Source organism: Sebastes umbrosus, chromosome 4 (genome assembly GCF_015220745.1).
Source record: "Sebastes umbrosus isolate fSebUmb1 chromosome 4, fSebUmb1.pri, whole genome shotgun sequence".
Lineage (NCBI taxonomy): Eukaryota > Metazoa > Chordata > Actinopteri > Perciformes > Sebastidae > Sebastes > Sebastes umbrosus.
Window position 1 is genome coordinate 219,637 of NC_051272.1, and position 22,038 is coordinate 241,674.

At 40.8% G+C, this 22,038-nt stretch overlaps 1 protein-coding gene across 5 annotated transcripts in view; it reads left to right on the forward strand.

Moving 5' to 3' along the window:
• The first annotated feature begins 2,593 nt into the window (after nucleotides 1-2,593).
• LOC119487320 (serine/threonine-protein kinase WNK1-like) overlaps nucleotides 2,594-22,038 on the forward strand; it is a 34,481-nt gene continuing 15,036 nt past the window's right edge. Inside the window, exons 1-7 of one of the 5 annotated variants that reach the window (XM_037768094.1) lie at nucleotides 2,594-2,812; nucleotides 4,931-6,180; nucleotides 16,492-16,664; nucleotides 18,432-18,652; nucleotides 20,269-20,426; nucleotides 21,629-21,717; nucleotides 21,806-22,025. In XM_037768094.1, coding sequence (XP_037624022.1) covers nucleotides 5,395-6,180; nucleotides 16,492-16,664; nucleotides 18,432-18,652; nucleotides 20,269-20,426; nucleotides 21,629-21,717; nucleotides 21,806-22,025 — 1,647 coding nt within the window. In that variant the 5' untranslated portion in view covers nucleotides 2,594-2,812; nucleotides 4,931-5,394. Of the gene's footprint in view, nucleotides 2,970-3,425; nucleotides 3,863-4,930; nucleotides 6,181-16,491; nucleotides 16,665-18,431; nucleotides 18,653-20,268; nucleotides 20,427-21,628; nucleotides 21,718-21,805; nucleotides 22,026-22,038 lie in introns of those variants that run through there. The other 4 variants (XM_037768098.1, XM_037768097.1, XM_037768095.1 and 1 more) reach the window with 4 other exon arrangements.

A 22,038-nucleotide genomic window follows, 5' to 3' on the forward strand; every position in this document is an offset into this window, starting at 1 on the left:
ACCAAACAGTCCAATAAAAACAATGAAATACATAAAATAGTATATCTAAACATATCAAAAGAGAATTAGACATCATGAATTTATTGTGATGATAATTTCCTTTTAAAATGTTCTGAGGATAACGAGCTGTTGATAACGTGTATTTTGGTGTTCTGTATTTGTATACCAGGATATCTGAGGGAGGACTGGTCATGTTCTGGTGAAGATGATTAACCTGTCTGGTATCATGGGAATGAATCTGAGAATTAGATTTAAAGAAGTTGCTGAACGATGAAGGTAGAGAAGAAGGCAATAACATATATTTATATATAAACACACATATCTGATGAATATTTATGTCATAAACTGAAAGAATGTTCAGTTTACTGAACAGAGGAACGGAGGCCTCCTTAGAGTTTGACCAAGCTTTGAATCTTACAAATCGTTTTTGCAACAAATAAAGTTTATAAAGATTGGAGGGGTACGTATCTGCCCAAAGAATATTACCATAAATCAAATGGAATAATAATAAATAATAATATAAGGTTAATAAACAAGAAATATTTATGAAACTTCTTAGTTTGCTGATGATTCCTAGTGACTTCACAGTTTTATTACAAATAAAATGTATGTTTTTTCCAATTTAATTTTTCATCAACTAAAATGCCTAAAAAACGAGTGTGAGAGACTTCAGCAATTTCTTTTCCATCTACTGACTCTCTCACATAATCCCTAAGATCCCTCCTGCCCCTTCCACCAAATATTAGGAAACCTACTTGAGTGTATAAGTTTTCTGCTACTTTCTATAGAGGTAAATATTGTACTTTTTACTCTACTACATTTATCTGACAGCTGAAGTCACTAAGTACTTTTATTAGATCAACATTTTACATAAAAATTATTTATTTGCTGCTTAAAGTTACTAGTTACCTAATAAAACAAACACATGTAATGATGCAGTACTATACTACTAATCTACCCAGTAGTACACAAAGTATAATACAATTTGCTCCACGTTGACAAACTATAACATTTAAATACTCTTACATGTATTTGTTAATGATAAAAACAGAATAATATAATATTCTATAATAATAAAACACTTTGAAAGGAGCCATTCTGCATAACGAGTACTTTTAATTTTGATACTTTAAGTACATTTTATTATTATTATTATATTTATTGTTATTATTATTATTATTATTATTATTTATTATTAATAATAAATAATAATAATAATAATAATAATAATAATACATTTTATTGGGTGGCACCTATCAAGACATCCAAGGACACTTAAGTAACATTTTGAAATCAGGATTTTACTTGTGCTGAAGTATTTTTACACTGTGGTATTTCTACTTTTACTTAAGTAAAGGATCTGAGGACTTTGTCCACCTCTGAGACCTTCCAACATTTTGCAAAAATTATATCGTTTTGAATAAATATGATGAGATAAGTACATGTTGTGGTCAACTCTGAAGTGTTTCTAAATTAAATTCTGTGAGCAGGCAGTGATGGAATTGTAGTTAACCACAATTTAGAAAATCTATCTCTGATATTAACAATATTATTGTGCATACTGTCTTCAGCAGGGAGCTTCTCATTTTGTGTGATATAATAAAAAATGAGATATATATGGCCTGTTTAGTCAACAGACAACAGCAGGGGGCAGTGCTTACTTGTAGGAAAATGGTATCTCTGAAATGGTTGCTACAGAAAAAATAGAATGGTGTGGCTGATTGTTTTCTTTTTTTTCAACAAAATTCAATAAACAAAATTGAGTCAGCTCATTATAACAGAATAAAATGTCTTATTATTCCAGTCATTTGTAGTCGGAAAGAAAGCTAAAGAAGAGCAGCAGACCTGAAGGCTCACAAACTAAATCCTGGAATGTGTTGTAATGAAATCTTATAACTTGTTACCAAGGCTTCAGCTAATAATGGTGTGATCAAAGTAAGTATTAATTAAAATAAATGTTCATAACAGAAGTGTTAAACAGTGTAAATGGAAGGTGCAATCAAGAATAACATAAATATAATACAATAAAACATAAAGGCAGATTGAATACAAAATAGTGCCTTTTTAAATGATATGATAACATTTAATTGTATATATAGCCTACTCTTGCTGGAAGTAAATAATAATAATAAAAAAAATCCTATATATATATATCCTATATATATATATATATATATATATATTCTGAATGTAAAATGATTTTTTAAAATAACATATGTACACCTAACATATATATATAACATATTTGACAGCTCGAACTTTTGTGAACATTGTTGTTTTTTTTTGGGAGGGGGGGGCTGTACATAATTTTATGGTAATCGACAAGTTTTATCCCAATTAATATCTTACATGAACATATATTCCCAAATAATTTGTATGAATTAATGTTTAATATGCTTATCAGAGTATTTAGAAACAGTGATACTTGATAGGACCTATAAATGGTTTGTGCTTTGATTTCATTACACAAACATAAATCTATTGTCATGAGGAAATCAGATACCTGACTGATACCTGACTGATACCATGCAGGTGAGTCTGCGTGGTTCATGTGCGCGTGTGTGTGTTATGGTTATGAGGTCATTCTTCGCTCGCGCAGGCGCTTTGTGATGAACCCGTTTCTTGTTGAATCTGTAGAATCTGATCCGCCTGTTAAACAGCTCAAACCTGACTGATGAGCAGAGTTCAGTATCTCTGGTCTCATCTACAGCTACATCATCTGTTCTCCTCTTCACTCACATGCAGACGGATTAACGCTGAGGACCAGATCCCCGTCAGCTGAGTGATGTGGATGTGGTATAGAGGTACTGAGGTAGGTCTCTCTCTGTCTGCCAGCCGGCACCGCTTCATGCTAGCTAGCTAGTGAAGCTAACTGATGCTAACTGATAGCAGAGCACTGTGTGAAACCCAAACAGACGTCATATAGCCGGGTTACCACTCAGCTACGAACAGCCTCCGTGAACCAGCTGGTAAGAATAGCATTACAAAGTGCGTCACAACAAGTTCTGAGAGGATGACGCGTCATATTGATATTAAGCTGAATAAGGAGAGACAGGAGGAGGTCAGGCTGGTAGGCCTTCAGCTAGCCAGCTGGCTACCAGCTAGCCAGCTGGCTACCAGCTAGCCAGCTGGCTACCAGCTAGCCAGCTGGCTACCAGCTAGCTGGCTGGCTGGTAGCTGGCTGGCTGGTAGCTAGCTGGCTAGCTGTGGCGCTGTTAGTCAGTGCTGGTGAATTCCCAACCGGCGTCATACGCATCCGGTGCGTTAGCATGGTTAGCATGGTTAGCATAGTTAGCATGGTTAGCATGGTTAGCATAGTTAGCATGGTTAGCATAGTTAGCTTGGTTAGCTTGGTTAGCATGGTTAGCTTAGTTAGCATGGTTAGCATTGTTAGCATGGTTAGCATGGTTAGCTTAGTTAGCATGGTTAGCTTGGTTAGCTTGGTTAGCATGGTTAGCTTAGTTAGCATGGTTAGCTTGTGATGTGAGCTAATCACTCCGGGTGGAATAGATCGGGAGAGTATAAATCTAAATCTAGAGTGAACTCTGGTGTTAGTTGCTAACGGTTACAGACACCATAACAGCGTTAAACATGAACTCTGTGAAATAACCAGAACGTTTAACTACATATATATAATCTCTAACAACGGGCCGGGATATAGTTATAATATATTTATAATATAATAACAGGTGACGTGGAGCTGCTTCATCTGGTTACAGGTCAGCTAACAGCAGCTAACCAGCTAGCTCTGCTGGTTAGCACACAGCTAACAAAGAGCCGTTGCTCCTCCTCGCTTTGTGTGCTTCATGTTGGGTTTCTGATGGATGTGGTGTCAGTGTTAAGAAGGCGATGAACTAGGTAGGTAAGACAAGGCTCACGTTAATTAATATACAGTTCTAGTTGAGTCGTTTCTCTCATTTCTCTGGATGTTCTTGGTGCTAACATCTCCAGGTCTGGTGGTGACATTGTGGTTGTCTCCGCTGGTAATGGCTGCAGCCACGGCAGCTTATAGATGACTAATAATCAATAAGATTGGCTGCAGCCACGGCAGCTTATAGATGACTAATAATCAATAAGATTGGCTGCAGCCACGGTAGGTTATAGATGACTAATAATCAATAAGATTGACATCGCAAACCTGCATATTTAAAACACCATAATAGACACATTATTAAAATAGTCCTGCTACATTGCACCGGTCTGTTGCATCCAGAGTCTACATGTTGGTAGGTTTATATCTTTAATGTTTAGTGTAGAGAGGCGGATTTAACAATGGACTAACGTTATATATCAGTTATTCAGACAATATTCACCAACCTCATAAGTATTGATGTTATATGTGGTTCCCTGTTTATACTGGAGACAGAGTAATCAGCTGTCAACTGTGCTCAATGAGTTACTTCTGGTCTTAAACTAATGTGAGGCACTGAGAGGTTAGTGTGTCATTCTGAAGGGCTGTGGAATGCATTTGGGATTTGTGCCACATAACATTATTATAATGCTTATTTATAATATAGATAAACACCTAATGCTTACTAAACAAATTGAATGGTTTAACAATTGAATTTCCTATTAGGACCTGCAGTGAATCCACTGTGAATGCAAGCATGTGTGTTTACATCCTATGTGCTGGGCAAGACAGCACATTTTATCAGAGGCGAGGGGGGGTAACCTTAAAGACAAATTTCTCCTTCATTAATCAAAAGTGAATCACAAAATGTTCAAATGATCTAGTGCAGTACTCTACCCCAGATATGTAGTGCCTGTCAGCTGTGCTTCTGATGAAAACAATGTTATTAAACTTTATGTATACTGTAAATTCTACTTGTGAACACTTCGGCTTGTCTCTTGCAGATCTTGTTGACATTTGACATAATGTTGGTTACTTTCTGAAACACGTCAAGCAGCTTTTTTCTTTTTTCTCTTGCAGTGAATCTGGACTGGAGCATATCCTGAGTGTCTGGCCTTCCTGCCTCTGCCTACCGAAGGAAGTTTGGTGCCTGTTGTGGGCTGTGCATATTTCTTCCTCACCAGTGATTCCTTATGCTTGATAGAAACTGCACCCTGTGTCTTACAGGATGGATGGTGTGGACTTAAAGAGACTTGTTTATCAAAATCAGCACTCTGTGTTCTGCTGTGGTGTTCTCTCTTTTACCATTTACAAGAGAACACCTCCCATCCTACACCCCCAATCTCTGCACTATATATATAAAGACCGTCTTTGAGCAATAAAAAAGACAGCCGGAGGTAGAAGTTGGAAGACTTTCTATCTTTCTTTTTTTTTAAAGCACCGATCGATACTGCTTATATAAGCCTATATGGCGGACATGGAAGTATCCTTATTTTAATTTTTTTCAGTTAGTGTACCCCCTTACTCTTTGTGTGGGTGGTGGGATGTCGGAAAAGCCAGACGACAAAATGGTGAAGTTCCTGGCTCCCCCTCAGAAGAGTGGAAATGGCCCCAGTTCTGGTTCAGATTCGATGGTGAGTGAGTGCCGGCCAACAGAAGTGAGACGCCGGCATCACACCATGGAGCGCGATCGATGTAACCCTGAACACCGTTTCTTGCGCCGCAGTGTCATCAGTGATTCCAATGCTACAGCATTAGCCCTCCCTTTACCCAGCAAGATCCCCATCCCTGCACCTCAACGGGTTCAGCTACGAGAAACCGTGCCCCAGCGGCAACTGGCTGCAGCTACTGCTCATTTGCCGCGGGCTGAACCAAATTTAGCTCAAAATGAAGAGTCTGCTGGGACAGGAAGAGAACAAGGAAAAGAAATAGCCAAGGTGGACGTAGTGCCTTCAGAGCAGGAGGCTGCCAGTGTAAAAGATACCTATGATGGAGAAGTGGTGGTAGCAGCCCGCTCTGCACCGGGCTTAGGAACAGAATTGCCAAGTCGGACTGAACCTGAAAGCACCACTGAGGCGAAGGTACATCATGAAGAAGAGGGGGAAGAAGAAGATAAGGACGTTGCTAAGGCACGAGCAGAGGCTGAGCAGAGAGAAGCTGAGAAAAAAGTGCAGGACGACATTGAAGAGGCAGAGACCAAAGCAGTGGGAACATCACCAGATGGGCGTTTCTTAAAGTTTGATATAGAAATCGGACGTGGCTCCTTCAAGACTGTCTACAAGGGCTTGGACACTGAGACCACAGTGGAGGTGGCTTGGTGTGAGCTGCAGGTATGAAAAACCCTTCCCTCAATGCTGTTGCTATAAGTTATGACTGTTCTTTAATTGAGTCACTCTTAGTGTTGCATTCCTACTGCAAGTGTCATCATCTCCTTTTGTGTAGGCTGTTTGCCTTTATCAGGCTGAATTGGTGAGTTCAGCCAAGGCAATTTCCTCTCACACTGTTACCTGAGCTACAGCCTCTGTCATTTCCGCTCTGAGAGACATGGCTAGCATTTCCCTTTCGATTGTTTTGCATTGCATTTGTCAGCAAAGCATACCAAAAAACTTCTCATTTCCCCATTTTCTTTTTGGTGCAGCTCAGTCCATTTACTTAAGAGTGAAAGTTTTTACTTCAGCATAAGATTTTAGAAAATTACCAGAATTTATCAAGACTTGTACAATTAATGTTTTTAATACTATGACTAAGGGATACCAAGCAGTGGAAATTACCTTGGAGTTGATTCAGACAGATTTAGACTTTGTTTCATTGCCCCTCTAGTGTGCAGAGTTGATGCAGGCATAATGATTTTCAATATTCAGTTTTCACACTGGGAGAGGACATTATAGCATTAAAATATATTATGAAGACTGTCTTCCACACATGCAGAAGTGACATAACAACACATTACAAGTTATGACTGCGCAAATTATTGTCAGCAAAAGGTGAGATTAAGTATTTAGGTTATTATAACAACCTTTGAAGATGTAGCACATCTAAACTGCCATCAGTAAATCTCCATTAGAGTAAAAATGCCATTGATTATAATTTACAATTTCCAGGGTTAAATGCAGCAACAGTAGTAATAATTGACTTTTAAAAAACATGACCAGGTTTTTATCTTGTCTTAAATATTTCTGTGAGCCTTAATATACTTGAGTTAATTATTGAACCTGTTTCATTATTAGTATATCTAAATACAGTGTTCCTGTATTAAAGAATCCATCATTTGGCTTTTAATCTGCTCCTGACCAATAGTTAGTGGTTTCCTTAAAAATGCTTATGAAAAAATAGTAGCTCCGCAGTCTGTCCAGTTAAAGCAGCAACACGGCCCGCAGCAAAGTTTGACCTCATTCACCACATGAATGTTTGCTTCCACTGTCACGCTTTCACCCTGTCATGAGAGGCAGAGGCCTCACACGGCAGCACATACAACCATAGCTACACATGCACACTGGTTTCAGAACAATGTGAAGATTACAGACGCGTGCCCCTCCCCCCCTCACACAGACTGAATCACGCGCATGCTCAGTGCATTCCTGCTCTGAATGCTTGTGTGAATGTAAAATGGGTCACATTCCTGACAGAGGAATCTCCTGTGTGAAGTGCAGCAGGCCGGCCTGCCAAGGCCTGCTGCTAAACTCAGCCCCTTCCCCCCGGCCCTTTAACTTCCTCACATTTCCCATATTTCATTTTTTTAATCACTTAATCAAGCAAAACTCAGTAAATATAACTATGCCTTACTACCTCCATTAGTTCATATTTTATATTGGTATACTTTAAATTCATTTTGTCTTAACTTTATTCTACAATATCTTTTTTCTACTGAGCTCAAACAACTTATTTGCCACCTATTGTAGAAGGCATACAGTATGTGAAATTTGATATTTTTGACCATGCTTCTATGATTTCTCATAGTTACTTACTTTGATAGTATACATTTGATTTCATCCATGGCAAGATGTTATATTGTGTTATGTGAAGTAGATGTGAGATGAACGTTGCACCTTAATGCTAATGATGTTTTAGTTTTAGGGCTACAACTAATGGTGAATGAACATCCCAAGTTACCAGAACCAGGTTACTAAAGAGATGTATGATTTTCTGTTGATTGAGTAATTGATTGATTGACAGAACATCGGTGGACTAATTGGTATGTTATGGGACAGAAAAGATTCTTGTTGTGTCCTGTGACTTCCTGTCTTGATCGTGTGGTTTGTAGGAAACAGTTCACCCATATTGACTTGGTGTAACTGCCTCTATTTTGAGGCTCACCTAAGCTTGGTGTAGTGTCTAGCCGGGGCTTTGTCGGTTACCACTTGTATCGTGAGATTCAGTGGATAGAGGTGATTTATAGACATATTTTACAGTAGATTGAGAAAACAGCTTTGTTTTATGCATGTGGTCAGTTCTGAAATATGAACATGTAACCTGATACTCTCATTCCCCTTCGTTCCTCTGTCAACTCACGAGTTTCAGTGCTAGAAACTGTTCAGCTACACACTAGAAGCTGAAATCCCCTCTCACATGGTGGTTAAAGCTGTCCCATGATCACTCAAGTGCCAATGTTACATTCCCCATACATTCTGAGGACATATTTAGTGGAAAGTCATGTGAAAAATACATAATTTTCTGTATGCTCTTTCAGTTTATTTTTAATTATTCAGTGTCTTTTCATTTCCTCATAGGACTGTTTGACAGTAATAGAAGTATTTTCTACTTTTCTACTTTGGTTGCATAAAAAAATGCAATTATCCTCCTAAAAAGCAAATTCCATCTGAACAAATTTTAACATTGCACTGTTTAAGAGAGGAGTAAGGGCTCATCCGGTTAATTAACTTATTGTTTTGTTTCCTGTTGATGCCAGAATCGGTGGTGCAGAAAGTAATCATCCTCACCACATATTTGTTCACTGGGAATTTGGTGTCAGCTGGAAGCAACAGCAGAACCCTAGCCTGTATGCTAATGAAACAAGTCTGACAGGTTTTCCCTCGTAAAATCCTTTAATCTTCATAAAACATGTCAAAAATGTTAAAGTCACGCTAGCAGCCCTGTGAGGCTTTAATGCTCATGACACACCAGAAAACCATGAAGAAAGGTTTTCTATTCTCAGATCCCTACCAGTAGTGGGACATGACATGTAGAGTTTGAACTAAAATGTGACACAGTAATGTCTTTACTTTGTTCTTTTTAATTTATTACATTTATTTGTCATGGACCATGTGCAAAAATCAAAGAGAAGAGATTAAGGCTGTCAAAGTTAACGCATTAACGCAAATTCGTTTTAACGCCACTAATTTCTTTAACACATTACCGCAACTTGCGATTTTTAGGTTGTACCGGGCTCCGATTTTAAACTATAGTGAAGATACTGGCATCATATGAAACTAGAAAATCGAAGGAATCCATTGGTATTAACCATGTTATACTAGTTTGTCTAGGAGGCTAAATAACGCTCCAAACAGACGCAAAATCTTGGCGAGGAAAAACTGTCATGTCCATTTTCAAAAGGGTCCCTTGACCTCTGACCTCCAGATCAGTGAATGTAAATGGGTTCTATGGGTACCCACGAGTCTCCCCTTTACAGACATGCCCACTTTATGATAATCACATGCAGTTTGGGGCAAGTCATAGTCCAGTCAGCACACTGACACACTGACAGCTGTTGTTGCCTGTTGGGCTGCAGTTTGCCATGTTATGATTGGAGCATATTGTTTTATGCTAAATGCAGTACCTGTGAGGGTTTCTGGATCAATATCTGACATTGTTTTGTGTTGTTCATTTATTTACAATAATAAATATATACATACATTTTCATAAAGCAGCATATTTGTCCACTCCCATGTTGATAAGAGGATTAAATACTTGAATAATCTCCCTTTAAGGTTCATTTAGAACAAATAAAAAATGTGTGATTAATTTGTGATTAATCACGATTAATTATGGACAACCATGCGGTTAATTGCGATTCAATACTTGAATCGATTGACAGCCCTAGAGGAGATGCTTTAGGACCCTGGTTTTATGAAACAGAAATTACTCTTTAATCTCAAATACAACCTGAGGTTGACTGGAATTTAGTCATTTCTTTTAGAAGTATGCTGAAGTGTTGTGGAACTTTGGTACCAAATGTCATGACCGGGTCTTCAGTGGTTAGAGATATTTCACTCGGGACCAGAGTGTTGGACTGATGGACCAACCGTTCCACTTTGCCTTCCCTCAAGCTACGCCTCGATCATCGCTAGAAGCTTTAGTGTGTAAAGTTTAGATAAAATGCCTCTGGCTTTTCAGTCTGGAAAGCCATCTGTCCACAATCGTCTAAGAATTTCTAGGCGTGCACCATTTTCACCCACCCATGAACCCACACATTTGTTTCGGATCTCACGTTGCAGGCATGTCTGAACAATAAGTAGGTCACCACAGAGAGGAAGTCGAAGGAAAGAAAAGGATTAAATTTAGGATCGTCCCCTTTCTTGCTCACTTATCCATCTTCAACCATGTCATCCTCCACTCGCTGCCTCCCAACCTCCCTCCTCTCCAGTACTGGCTGAAGAGCCAAACATTGAAAGATGTGGAAGAAAACCCCAGGCATCCTTTAGATTCTAAAGGATGTTCTTTCCTCTTGTTTTGGCCCATAGCTTCTAAAGTTTAGAAGCTATGGGATCCGCTGGGAATGACACACTATACAGAAGTAGCTTAACATAGAGACTCGTCTGTCATTACTCTTCATGAGTGCTAGTCTTTAGCTTTACCATAAGACTGTGAATATGAATTGCTTATTTCTGTTTGTTAGATACAACATATTTTGGAAGAAAGGTCTTGTTTTGTAAAGTGTAATCCTAACTGCATTGTTCACATTCCCCAATGACACCAGTAAAGTAAAGAACTGAGCAGTAGCTAACTTTAGCTTACTTTCAAGGAGCAATATGTGAACTGTCTACTTATGTTGGGACCAATAATCAGTGCTGCAATATATTGTAATACATTATTAATAAAGTAGCTATGATAGTGCAGTATAATAATTGTTTTTGCTGTATTGCTGCATGATTAAAAGCATTCAGGGCTGTGCACTTAGTTACACATTGTTACATAACAGTTGCATCTACAGTTTATTAAACAATAAGGATGCACCGATACCAGCATCGGGTCCGATACTGTGCTCATGTACTTGTACTCGCAAAACAGCTCCGATACAACGGCACTGATGCCACGTTACGGTGGTGCACCCGACCCCGCTGGGGTGGGATCCCACCTCAGCCGGCACACAACGGCCCTCACTTTCACTGCGCCACGGGGTTTTGCTTACACCCTCTGACTCGCGCGTGCGTTAGACTCTTTGGTCCGTGTTTCGAGACGGGTCAGGTGGGTTGCAGACATCGCCGCAGACCTCTGGCGCCTTTTACGTGGGCCGAGCCAAGATCTGGAGGCACAAAGCGGTTGGGTCGCACTGAAAACAGTCCGCCCCGGTTGACAAAAGTGGTATCGGTGCATCCTTTCACTGAAATAACTTAAATGAAATGTAAGTATATCAGTAAGGAGGTACATCAATTAAAAATACAGCAGGATTGAATGCCGACTTTGTGCATCGCAGCACTCAAAATAGAGCAGAAAGCAAACTCGACACAGTGTCCTGGTTCCCTTCTGACTGTAACTGTGTGGGTGGTTATGACCTTTCAAACTTTCATGTCTTATCTTAAATCACCGACCCAGATTTTGAGAATGACAATGAAATTTATATCTATAAATAAATAAATATATATATGTATATATTTATTCACCATCAGAATATATTGTTCAATATGTTTATTTTATGGTTTATTTATGGGAGTGTGGAAGTGACCACAGACCACTTTGCCCACATATTATCAGACATTTTTGGAGGTTTGTCTAAACCAGATAAAGCTGATTCTACTCAACACAGACAACCGATACATGAATGCATGGCGTATAATTTATAGAAAGAAAATCAAATATTTAAACAATATTGGTCAGGATTATTGCGGTTATTTTCTCCTAATTGTTCAACCCTATTTTTGATGCAAGATCTTTAATCTTTTAACCAAAAATGTACCTTTCCTGTAGCTACTTAAGCATTAATCGGCCAATAAGCTATTAGATGTTTATTAGCTATTAGAAGTGGCTCACAGTTATAGAGCATTCCTAATGTAGTCTATATATGTATTTTACTGTCTACTAATACGTACATTATCTGTGGATTAACAAGTATGTATAGGCTTTTTCGTGATAAGGACAGTTGGAAGCATCTTGCTTGAAATACATGTATTTGGTAATTATTGAAGCTTCTGATTCACACAAATCAACAAAATCACACAGAGCACAAAGTGAACATTTAGTGGCTTTAGTGTCATTTATCAACTCAGATTTCAAGCCTTCACCATTCATTATGGTAGTTCTCTTTGTGCAGTTGTGGACCCCCTGTATTTGACGTGAATATCTAGTTTTCTTTTCTACTACTTTCAGATTAGATGACTAGTCGTACTGGCAGATTGTGAAACGGCCTGGATGCATCATGTTGTCTTCTGCTGACAGTTTGACTGACAGTCACGGTGATCTTTGACCTCATTGCTGTGTGTCACAGTGTCACGGGAACACCAGCAACTTCTGTCGACAGAGGCGTACTGCTCTTAATGTAATAACTCCATAACGTTTAGGGTGGAACTGTTTAACATGACTTCTTGGCTTTCGGCCCATCATCCCAGATCTGAACCAACGTTACCCACAGGGCTTCATTTAGCCCTCAGTGTCAACCTCAGAGCAGGGACCTGACAGAGCCAGCCCCCCTGACATGATCACAGGCTTTTTTTACCGTCTATTTTTAGGATTGTTGGCTTATTTATGATGGCCTTTGCCCAGAAGCAGTATTTCTGTTCTGCTCTGGTGTTACTGTAGTTAACTGGCATTAGATGTGATGCACATTGGATGGAAACAGCTCAGGTCATGGAGTTGTTCAGAGAGTGTTAGGGGCTTGGCAATTATAGTTGAAAATTATTACAATCTTAATAGCAGTATTTTGATAGTGTTATATAATGTGGCATGGCCAATGCATGCAAAATCACACGTGCTTGCGTGTGTGTGCGCGCTGCTTCCACAACCCCTCGTGCTCCCACTGAAGGAGGAAGGAGAGTTGGGTACCTGGAGTCGGAGGTGCACGGCAGGCGACCAGGTTGAGGCCGCCGCGCCGCACTCATAGTTTAAGGATCCGAATGGCGTGCCAGGCCCGTTGGCACCGGACCACCCTCCCCGGGCAGACTCCCCGCACCGCCACGAGCGCACCCCAACAGTGCGTCCGCGTGCAAGCAGCGCCGTGCTCCTAGTAGTTTCAGCAGGTAGATCAGCTGTTCCAGCAGCAGAAACAAAATCAAACTCACCCAAACCGTCTTGGTTTGTCTTTCCACCGAGCTCTTCTACTGTTCCAACAATATGGTTGAAAAAAACTCTTAATCCACAGCGTTAGATGGGAAAATGTGCTGACGCTACATGTTGTTTCCCCCCCCCATGTCTGTCTCTCCCCGAATAATAATCGAATAATACCCAGTGATTTTGGAATAGTATTTTTGCTTGGAATGCACATCTCTAGTTAATATCACAGTACAATTTGGCTGAAAGTTGATAACAGATGATATTGAACTATTGCCCTGCCCTATCCCACAGTATGTAATATCCTGTCCTATATTATCCGACCACAACTACGACTGGGCAATAAATCAGAGTTGGTTTATTGCTGAACTGAAGAAATGGGATCATGATTTCAGTGTTATGCTGACTCTGCATAGACGGTCAAAAACAAAGTGTTGACTATTCTGTTTGGAGGATATTACTCTTAAAATGTTAAACTATCTTATATACACACGATCGTGTCTTTCCCATGAACTCTTTGTCTCACTTTCCCGTTCAGAGACTCCACATGGAGCAGCTGAGAGTTCTGATGTTGCAGGCGGTGATGGTGGTAACGCAGCTATTTAGTGAGCTGACTCATGCCCGCTCCGTCAGATGCTGCTGTGATTCAACTGCAGCTGCTGTTGCCCTCTGAGTGCCTGCCAGCTTAGGTTTCCTATTTTATAGACTTTTAAAGCCTCTCCCTCAAAATGGTATGTAGAATATGATGATACGATCGTCTGTAGGAAAATATGGACACAGAAGAAGTGAAAGGACCCGTGAGGTGTTGATGTAAGGTTTTGCGGTAATGCTTCAAGGCCTGGTGTCGGGTTTTACAAATTCATGCCATCTTTGTGAGTTTCTCAAAGATGAAAGCCAAAGATGTCAAAGATGAGAGCCTAAGATGTTAAAGAAGAGAGCCTAAGTGCAGCTGATGTGGGATAAGCAAGCCACATCAACCTCAGCTGACAGGCGGAGACACCTGTCAGTCTGTTTGTCTTTATTGGACAGCTGATCGAGATGAACCACAGTAAACATTGTGAGAAAGAGAGGGAGATAATATACGCAATGAAGGTCCCTGGCCGAACGCAAAGCATGGCACCAAGGCTGCAATCTAAACGGCAAACTGTTGGTCCACCAAGACACACACACTTTAATTGAAATCTCAGTATCTTGGGCTCTATCTAATGGAAAAGTGATTTGCTCCCAAAATACACATTGAACACATGATGTTAAATGTTAAATATTAAATATTGTGGCATAATCTGTAAATACACATGGATTTGGTATTTTCCACCATCTTCAATACAGTCATTTTTCTGTGACTGTTGCCGTTTGGTCAACACACGTCTGAAATGAATGTCCTGCTTTTCTTCATCTCTTCAACCATTACGTTTGATCTAAATCTTTTATTTGTCAAAGATAAGTCAAATGAAAGGGGAAGAAAGTCTGCCTTTTGATAAGTAGCTTTAGTGGTTTGTTTCCCTGGCATTGTTCAGTGAGCGGTGGATATTTGGCTTCTCTGATCAGGACTTGTGGATGTACCAGAGACTACCAGGCACTGTTCCAAGTGACATTAACAGCAGGACATGGCACAGGCCAAAGAACTCTTTCAAGTAACACTCAAAGGGAGTGTGATGTGTGTCTTATGATTACAAGATCGTAAATTCCTGGAGGGTTTTTACAGGCCCTGTGTCATGCATACTTTTAAACGGTGAGAGAGCTATGTAATTAGTTAGTCCCTGTTTATGCTGAGTAATTCATGGAAAACGTTAGAAGGCTAGGGTTTCTGAGTGTCAGTGAAATATTTCTTTGCGTTAAAGTAGATGTCAGTTGAGTGGGTGAATGTGTTTGGACTTTGTGGACATTAGTTTTAAATGAGTGGTCAATGTGGTCGTGTGCCTACAGTGGAACTGCTGTCATTAATACAATAGTTGGGTGTTTGTGGGGGTCGGGTCGGTTGCTGCAGACCCTCGGGTAGGAGCTCTGTGAATGCTGCTGTGGATGTTTTGCATGATGCAGAAGAGGCGGGGGGAAACCACTGCCCCAATAGATAAATACTCTGGAAAGTAGGTCAGTTGGTCCAAGTGTACAGTGGAGCCTCCATTACTCGCACACTTCCCCTCACCTTCTGTTTCCTGACATTGCTCCCTGATTCATTGTCCTCCCTTGCTCCTTATTGTTAACATACGTTTCCCTTTAACTTCTCATTTTGTCTACCTTATGTTGCCCCCAGAAAACATTCAGCATCAAATCTCCAAAACCCCCCCCGCCCCCCAAAGGCTGTAGCAGTTTCAGTTCTGTGAAGTGATGGAAGGTTTTCTGTCTCTTGCTGACACTCTCCACTCACAGATGGATTGAATTTCCTGGACAGCCTGGTCTATGGCCGGTCCCTGGGGGCTTTAAGGGAGGTCTTTAGTTGTGGGGTGTTCACTGGGCTTGCTCTATAGTCATGAATGCTGTAAATGTAGGTCATACCAGGAATTACTTATGAAACTTGAGTATGGCGGTTGTTCACAGACTCTATGAATTGCCAATCCTTCTTTAGGATCAGTCAGTCAGTTTATGTTAAATTCCTCTGGATTAATGCTATCAGTGATGATGAATGATTTATTGACAAACCCATCAGCTGCCTGCCAGAAATGTGTTGACTCTTATCATCTACAGCTTTGTTCAGATTACAGGCCCTGGTGAGCCCAATATTAACCTCATACTAGATACAGTTGTTATCCGAAGAGCTGGGCAATATATCGATGATAATATTCATTATAGTTTTAATCATTTTTGATATTTCAAATGATGCACAGTTTTGTCTAAATTAACAGTACAAACTATTTGTACTTTATTTCTCTACAATCCTGTGTGTGTAGAACGAAATGTAAATTGCACCACCTTTAAACTTTGAAAGGCATTTTATTCAGTTTGACTCCTTTGTTTCCTGTTTCTCCACTGTTCAAACCTGGAATATTAGTTAACTGTAGATTTAAGAATGTTTTCTCATGGATGGGGACATTCAGATGCTACCTGGGTTAGGGTTAGAAATAAATCTTTACTTGCCGTTTGTATCGATAGTATTCATCATGCCAGATATTTGCACATTACTATTTTTGTCATTAATGCAACGTTAAAAATTGTCATCAGTCCAAACTGATCTCTATATATCTAATAGTGCTGCCCTCTGTGATGTTCCTGTTTGTCTCCTGCAGGATCGTAAGCTGTCAAAGACGGAGCGGCAGCGCTTTAAGGAGGAAGCGGGGATGTTAAAGGGACTACAGCATCCCAACATTGTCCGCTTTTACGACTCCTGGGAGGGACCCTCCAAAGGCAGGAAGTGCATTGTGCTGGTCACTGAACTCATGACTTCTGGCACACTCAAAACGTGAGTCTCAAACCTGCCAGAGCGAACAAACACAATAATACAGAACTCACGCATACCTCGCGCCATTTAGATAGAAAGAATCATCCTGACTATTGATAGGGGTGGAACGGTTCACAAAATTCACGGTTCGTTCATATCACAGTTTTGTGGTTTCGGTTCGGTTCGGTTCGGTACATTTCTGTTCCAGCGAGGAGGTCGTGTTCTGATTTCAACATGCTTTTCATTTATTTGGCAAAAATAAGTAAACAAATGTTTGCCTTAACAAAAGTATGGCTTACATAAGGAACATAAACACTTCTTCATTGACAAATCATAATTGAAAGAAAAGGTCTTCTACAGTAGTTAGTACAAACAAAAAAGCAGCTTTGTTATATTCATATAAATCTGATAAAATTATAAACTAAGGCCGTACATTGAAGCAGAACCTCAACCAGAACTATACTAGAAAACATAGCTTTTTATCTCCCTCTCATTCAACAGTGGCTCATTGGTCATAATTCTTACTATAACAGTTAAGGCACTCAAATACTGTCATACTGTCAATACAAAAAAAAAAATTACAAAAATAAATGTAATGTTCAATCTTAAGGCTGTCGGTAAATCCTCAACTGCTGCTTATGCTAGTTTATAGTTTCTACAGGGCAGGCACAACAGACTAACATTCATACGTGAAGGCTCACGCTCTTTGACCATATGCTTTAGTTCTATATTGTTTACGATGGAGTGTGGTCGTATATACAGCGATACCCTCTCTTATAGCATTAGATATTACTTTGTCACGGTGTGAATCTGCAGTGGGAGGCTGTCTGAACGCTGCGGGGGGGAACGGACTCTCCATCCAGTCTGCTTTTGTTTCGCTCCGCTGATCGACACATTCGGGTGATCCCGTCGTAATTAAATGTTTCAAGTGTCCACATATAAACCCGACTTCAGTTGAACAGTGTCGGCGTGCGGTTTGACACAAATCGTTGTCAGTTTAGCTTGACGATCCTGAGCTACAGCGCCGCTACAGCGCCCCTACAGCGCCGCTACAGCGCCGCTACAGCGCCGCTACAGCGCCGCTACAGCGCCGCTACAGCGCCGCTACAGCGCCCCTACAGCGCCGCTACAGCGCCGCTACAGCGCCCCTACAGCGCCCCTACAGCGCCGCTACAGCGCCGCTACAGCGCCGCTACAGCGCCGCTACAGCGCCCCTACAGCGCCGCTACAGCGCCCCTACAGCGCCCCTACAGCGCCCCTACAGCGCCCCTACAGCGCCCCTACAGCGCCGCTACAGCGCCCCTACAGCGCCGCTACAGCGCCGCTACAGCGCCGCTACAGCGCCGCTACAGCACCGCTACAGCGCCGGTACTATTCCTGGTGCGCTGCCAAAACTTTCTGGGTAAAACTCACGCTCCAGAGTTTCTGTTCCGCGCGTGCGAGTAGTCGACATAAACAGCTGTTTGGGTAACAGCGAACCGAAAGGATGTCGCGGACCGAACCGAACGTCCTGGGTAAAATACACGAACCGTTCCACCCCTACTATTGATTATAAATATTTTGACCATTTTTCTTAAATGTTAGAAAACTAAATATTTGTTTAACTTTTATAAACTGGTAATGTAATTGGTCAACATTTTATGAAATCATTTTTTTTTTTGTACCATTGAAATATAATGCATTTGTTCTTGTTAGGTGCTTTTATCAATAAGTGAACATGAAAATACTGCATTTGTTAGCGTTATTAGTTCTGTGCTTGAAATGTGAAAATGATCTATTCTCTTGTAGATATCTGAAGCGGTTCAAGGTGATGAAAATTAAAGTGCTGCGGAGCTGGTGTAGACAAATCCTCAAGGGGCTCCACTTCCTTCACACTCGGGCTCCCCCCATCATCCACAGGGACCTCAAGTGCGACAATATTTTCATCACAGGCCCAACAGGATCCGTCAAGATTGGAGATTTGGGACTGGCCACACTGAAGCGCGCATCATTTGCGAAGAGTGTTATAGGTACGACTCCGAAGTCCTTTCTACCTTCTGGTCCCTGTCCTGCCGCGGGGCAGTACCTTTTCTGAGGTCATATTATGTATGTGTTGAAAACGATGGTGTTTAAAGGGGGTATTTTCCTTTGGCTTGTTTTTCTGACGATGTGGTTCAAAAACAGACCACAACGTTTCAGCTGTCTCTCAAACCACAGCTCAAATGGAGGCCAAGTACTGTGGTGATCTTAGGCAGATAACCACGAGGCTTTCTCTCTTTACACTCGCACAGTGACTCTATCAAGTTTGGTCATTGTACAGAATATTGTTCTATGTTTCTCCAAAAAAAGAGAGTTGTTTTTTTCCAGGCACCTACTGAATGTAAGTAGCGCCTAACGTTTCTCATATTGTTAAATATTAATACCATTATTATAATAGTTGTCATGCCTTCTTGCAGGCTAACCTGGCCATGGCTAAAGGTATGGCCTTTGCTTCTGTCTTAGACTGGTCTTTGTTCTGTGGTTTGGAAATATGTGGTCTGTTTGCCAGTATGATGTTTAACATCTCTTTCTATGGGTTTGCCTCAACAGGTTTTTTTTTTTCTAGTATTTGTCTCTTACTGTCTTTTAAAATATTGCAGGGCCGCAGAATCTTTTTGATCCATCTTTGTGTCCAGGGATCTCTCCCCTCTTTCTCTCTGTCAGCCTTTTGTTTTTTGTTTGTTTTATTTTTATTTAATTTTATTTATTTTTTACTTTCACATTCTTGGGTATGTTTTTAAAATGTAGGCTCTAGCCTCAGCTGTGCCCCATTCTGCTGTATGGAATTAATAGGGTACTGCTGGTCATTGAGTAAGTATGAACTTTTATGGGCCTGGTAAGTGTGACAGTGTGCTGTAACACACATCAATATATCAAAAACAATTACATTCAAATAACCAGTTTTTCTGTGTAAGACCTGAGATTGAATGTAAAATGATGATGATTAATAGAACAAGGCCGATGTGCAACGACACACTGCTGAGCTCAGTAACTAGCTATGGGATCTGCTTCTCTCAGCCTTGACCGTAACAGTTTCCTCCTGCAGGTCCAGAGGAGATGGTAAGTCAGACCTCCAAAGGTGAGTGTATTATTAGAGACAGTGTGCTTGGAAGGTAAGGTCTTGACAAAAGTTATTTCCATAGCTAGTGGTATATCTCTTACAGAGATCATTGACATCCATTTGAACAAATTCCACTAAACTTACTCTGGCCTGGATATTATTCTTTAGAACATTAATTTTGGCTAACAAGTGTGTTCTGCACATTGGCCACCTCAGTCACATTCTCATATCCCAACATGTTAAGGTCTTACACAGACAAACACATGCTTTCTTCTCTGCAGTCTAACTGAGCCCAGCTTCTCCCTCCTTTTTTGTTTTCTGTCTCTTTTTTGCTTTCCTCCCCCTTTTCTTTTTTTTTTCTTCTCTCTCTTCCAACTTTCACCTCACAGGTTCTACTCCAGGAGATGTCAACAGGCTGGTCACTCCTCTCATCCTCCTCTTCCTCAACCCCTCGCGGGTTAGAGGAGCAGAGGGGCAATGGGTTGTGAGAGGCCCACTCGATCAGTAAGGGAGTTCCAGAGTTCTGAATAGTTGTTTTGATTTAAGGTACCCCTGAGTTCATGGCGCCTGAGATGTATGAGGAGAAGTACGACGAGTCAGTGGATGTGTATGCCTTTGGAATGTGCATGCTGGAGATGGCCACCTCAGAGTACCCTTACTCAGAGTGCCAGAATGCTGCACAGATCTACCGCAGAGTTACCAGCGTAAGTCTTCTTTTCAACCCTCCACGTCACCCCTCTGCCCTGCCTTCACCTCTTCCTATGTGCCCAGAAGGATAATGAGTTTATATTCCTGCTGACACCTCTTTATCAAGCTTCCATTACATCTCATCTCTGCTATTGTTAGTTAAGCTGAGTGTATTCCTGTATCTCCCACATTACTTCCTATAGTTTGAAGAACCCACAAACTTAGAAATCCTTCAAGAGAAACATGTGATTTAACAATCCCCCTTTGTTTGACCTACTCCTGTTTTCCTTTGTCTTTCCCTCTGAATTATGGTGTATAATGGTTAAGCACGTAGACCTGAGGTGTGGATGATTGATAAAAGGCTGAACAAGCACAGTCCTGCTATTTTCCTAACAGCTAACGGTTCAGTCTTGTGATGACAGAAGGGCTGTAACTATCATAGGAAAAAAAACACATATTTTTAGTCTTATTCATACAGTTGATACTGACTTACTGCATAGTCACAGATATGATTCATACTCTGGCAATTACAAGAATCTCATGGATAAAGAAGTTGAACCAGTTCCTAGGGTGTCGACAAAATGGACCTGTACCAGTCCAGTTTATCATTAACTGAAAAGTACAAATACTGAATGTATTGCTACATGACTCAACAGAGGTTTTATTTTATTAACCCCACTGCTGAGTATTGAGTTATTGAGCTCTCTTTATGAGCCCTTCCTGTTCTCTCATTCAGCTCAGCTGTTCAGCCAGTCCACCATTGTCCTGTATTATCAGATGGATAGATAGATAAATAAACAGACAGACAGATAGATAAATATATAGATACATAAATAGATAGATAAACAGATAGATGGATATTAATCATGCGCTTTCCTGTTGCTCATTTCATCACCTCTCTTCAGCTGTCCTCTACTGATTTGTGCCCTCCTTTTCCCATCACTTGACATTCTGCAATTTCTAATCATCCTCCTAATCGGCCATCTTTACACGTTATTTAACATTAACATTAGTTTCTTAGAAGCGACCCTTTCCACTTCATACTGTGGCTTTTGAGATTTAAGAGAGGAAGTTAGTTAAAAGCTCTCAGTCATCTGGGAGGTGGGAAATAGTTTAGTGGTTGTAATGTAGAGCCTCTGAGCTGAAAATGACAACAAGGTAATAAAAAAAGCTCAGATGAGAAGAGCCATTCTCATTCAGGGTTCTGTGTTTCCTCTAGGGGGTGAAGCCGGGCAGCTTCGACAAGGTAGCCATTCCTGAAGTGAAGGAGATCATCGAGGGATGTATTCGCCAGAACAAGGACGAGAGGTCTCCATCTTAAGAGCACATGACCAGGTTTAGGGTAGTCTGGCTTTCCAGGAAAACATCTGCTCACTGCTCGTCTGCCTCTGTTTAGGTACTCGATCAAGGACCTTCTGAACCACGCCTTCTTCCAGGAGGACACGGGGGTGCGTGTGGAGTTGGCGGAAGAAGACGATGGAGAGATGGAGGCGATTAAGCTGTGGCTGAGAATTGAGGATGTCAAGAAACTGAAGGGGAAGTACAAAGACAACGAAGCTATCGAGTTTTCCTTTGACCTCAACAAAGACGTCCCGGAGGATGTGGCTCAGGAAATGGTGAATTGAACTT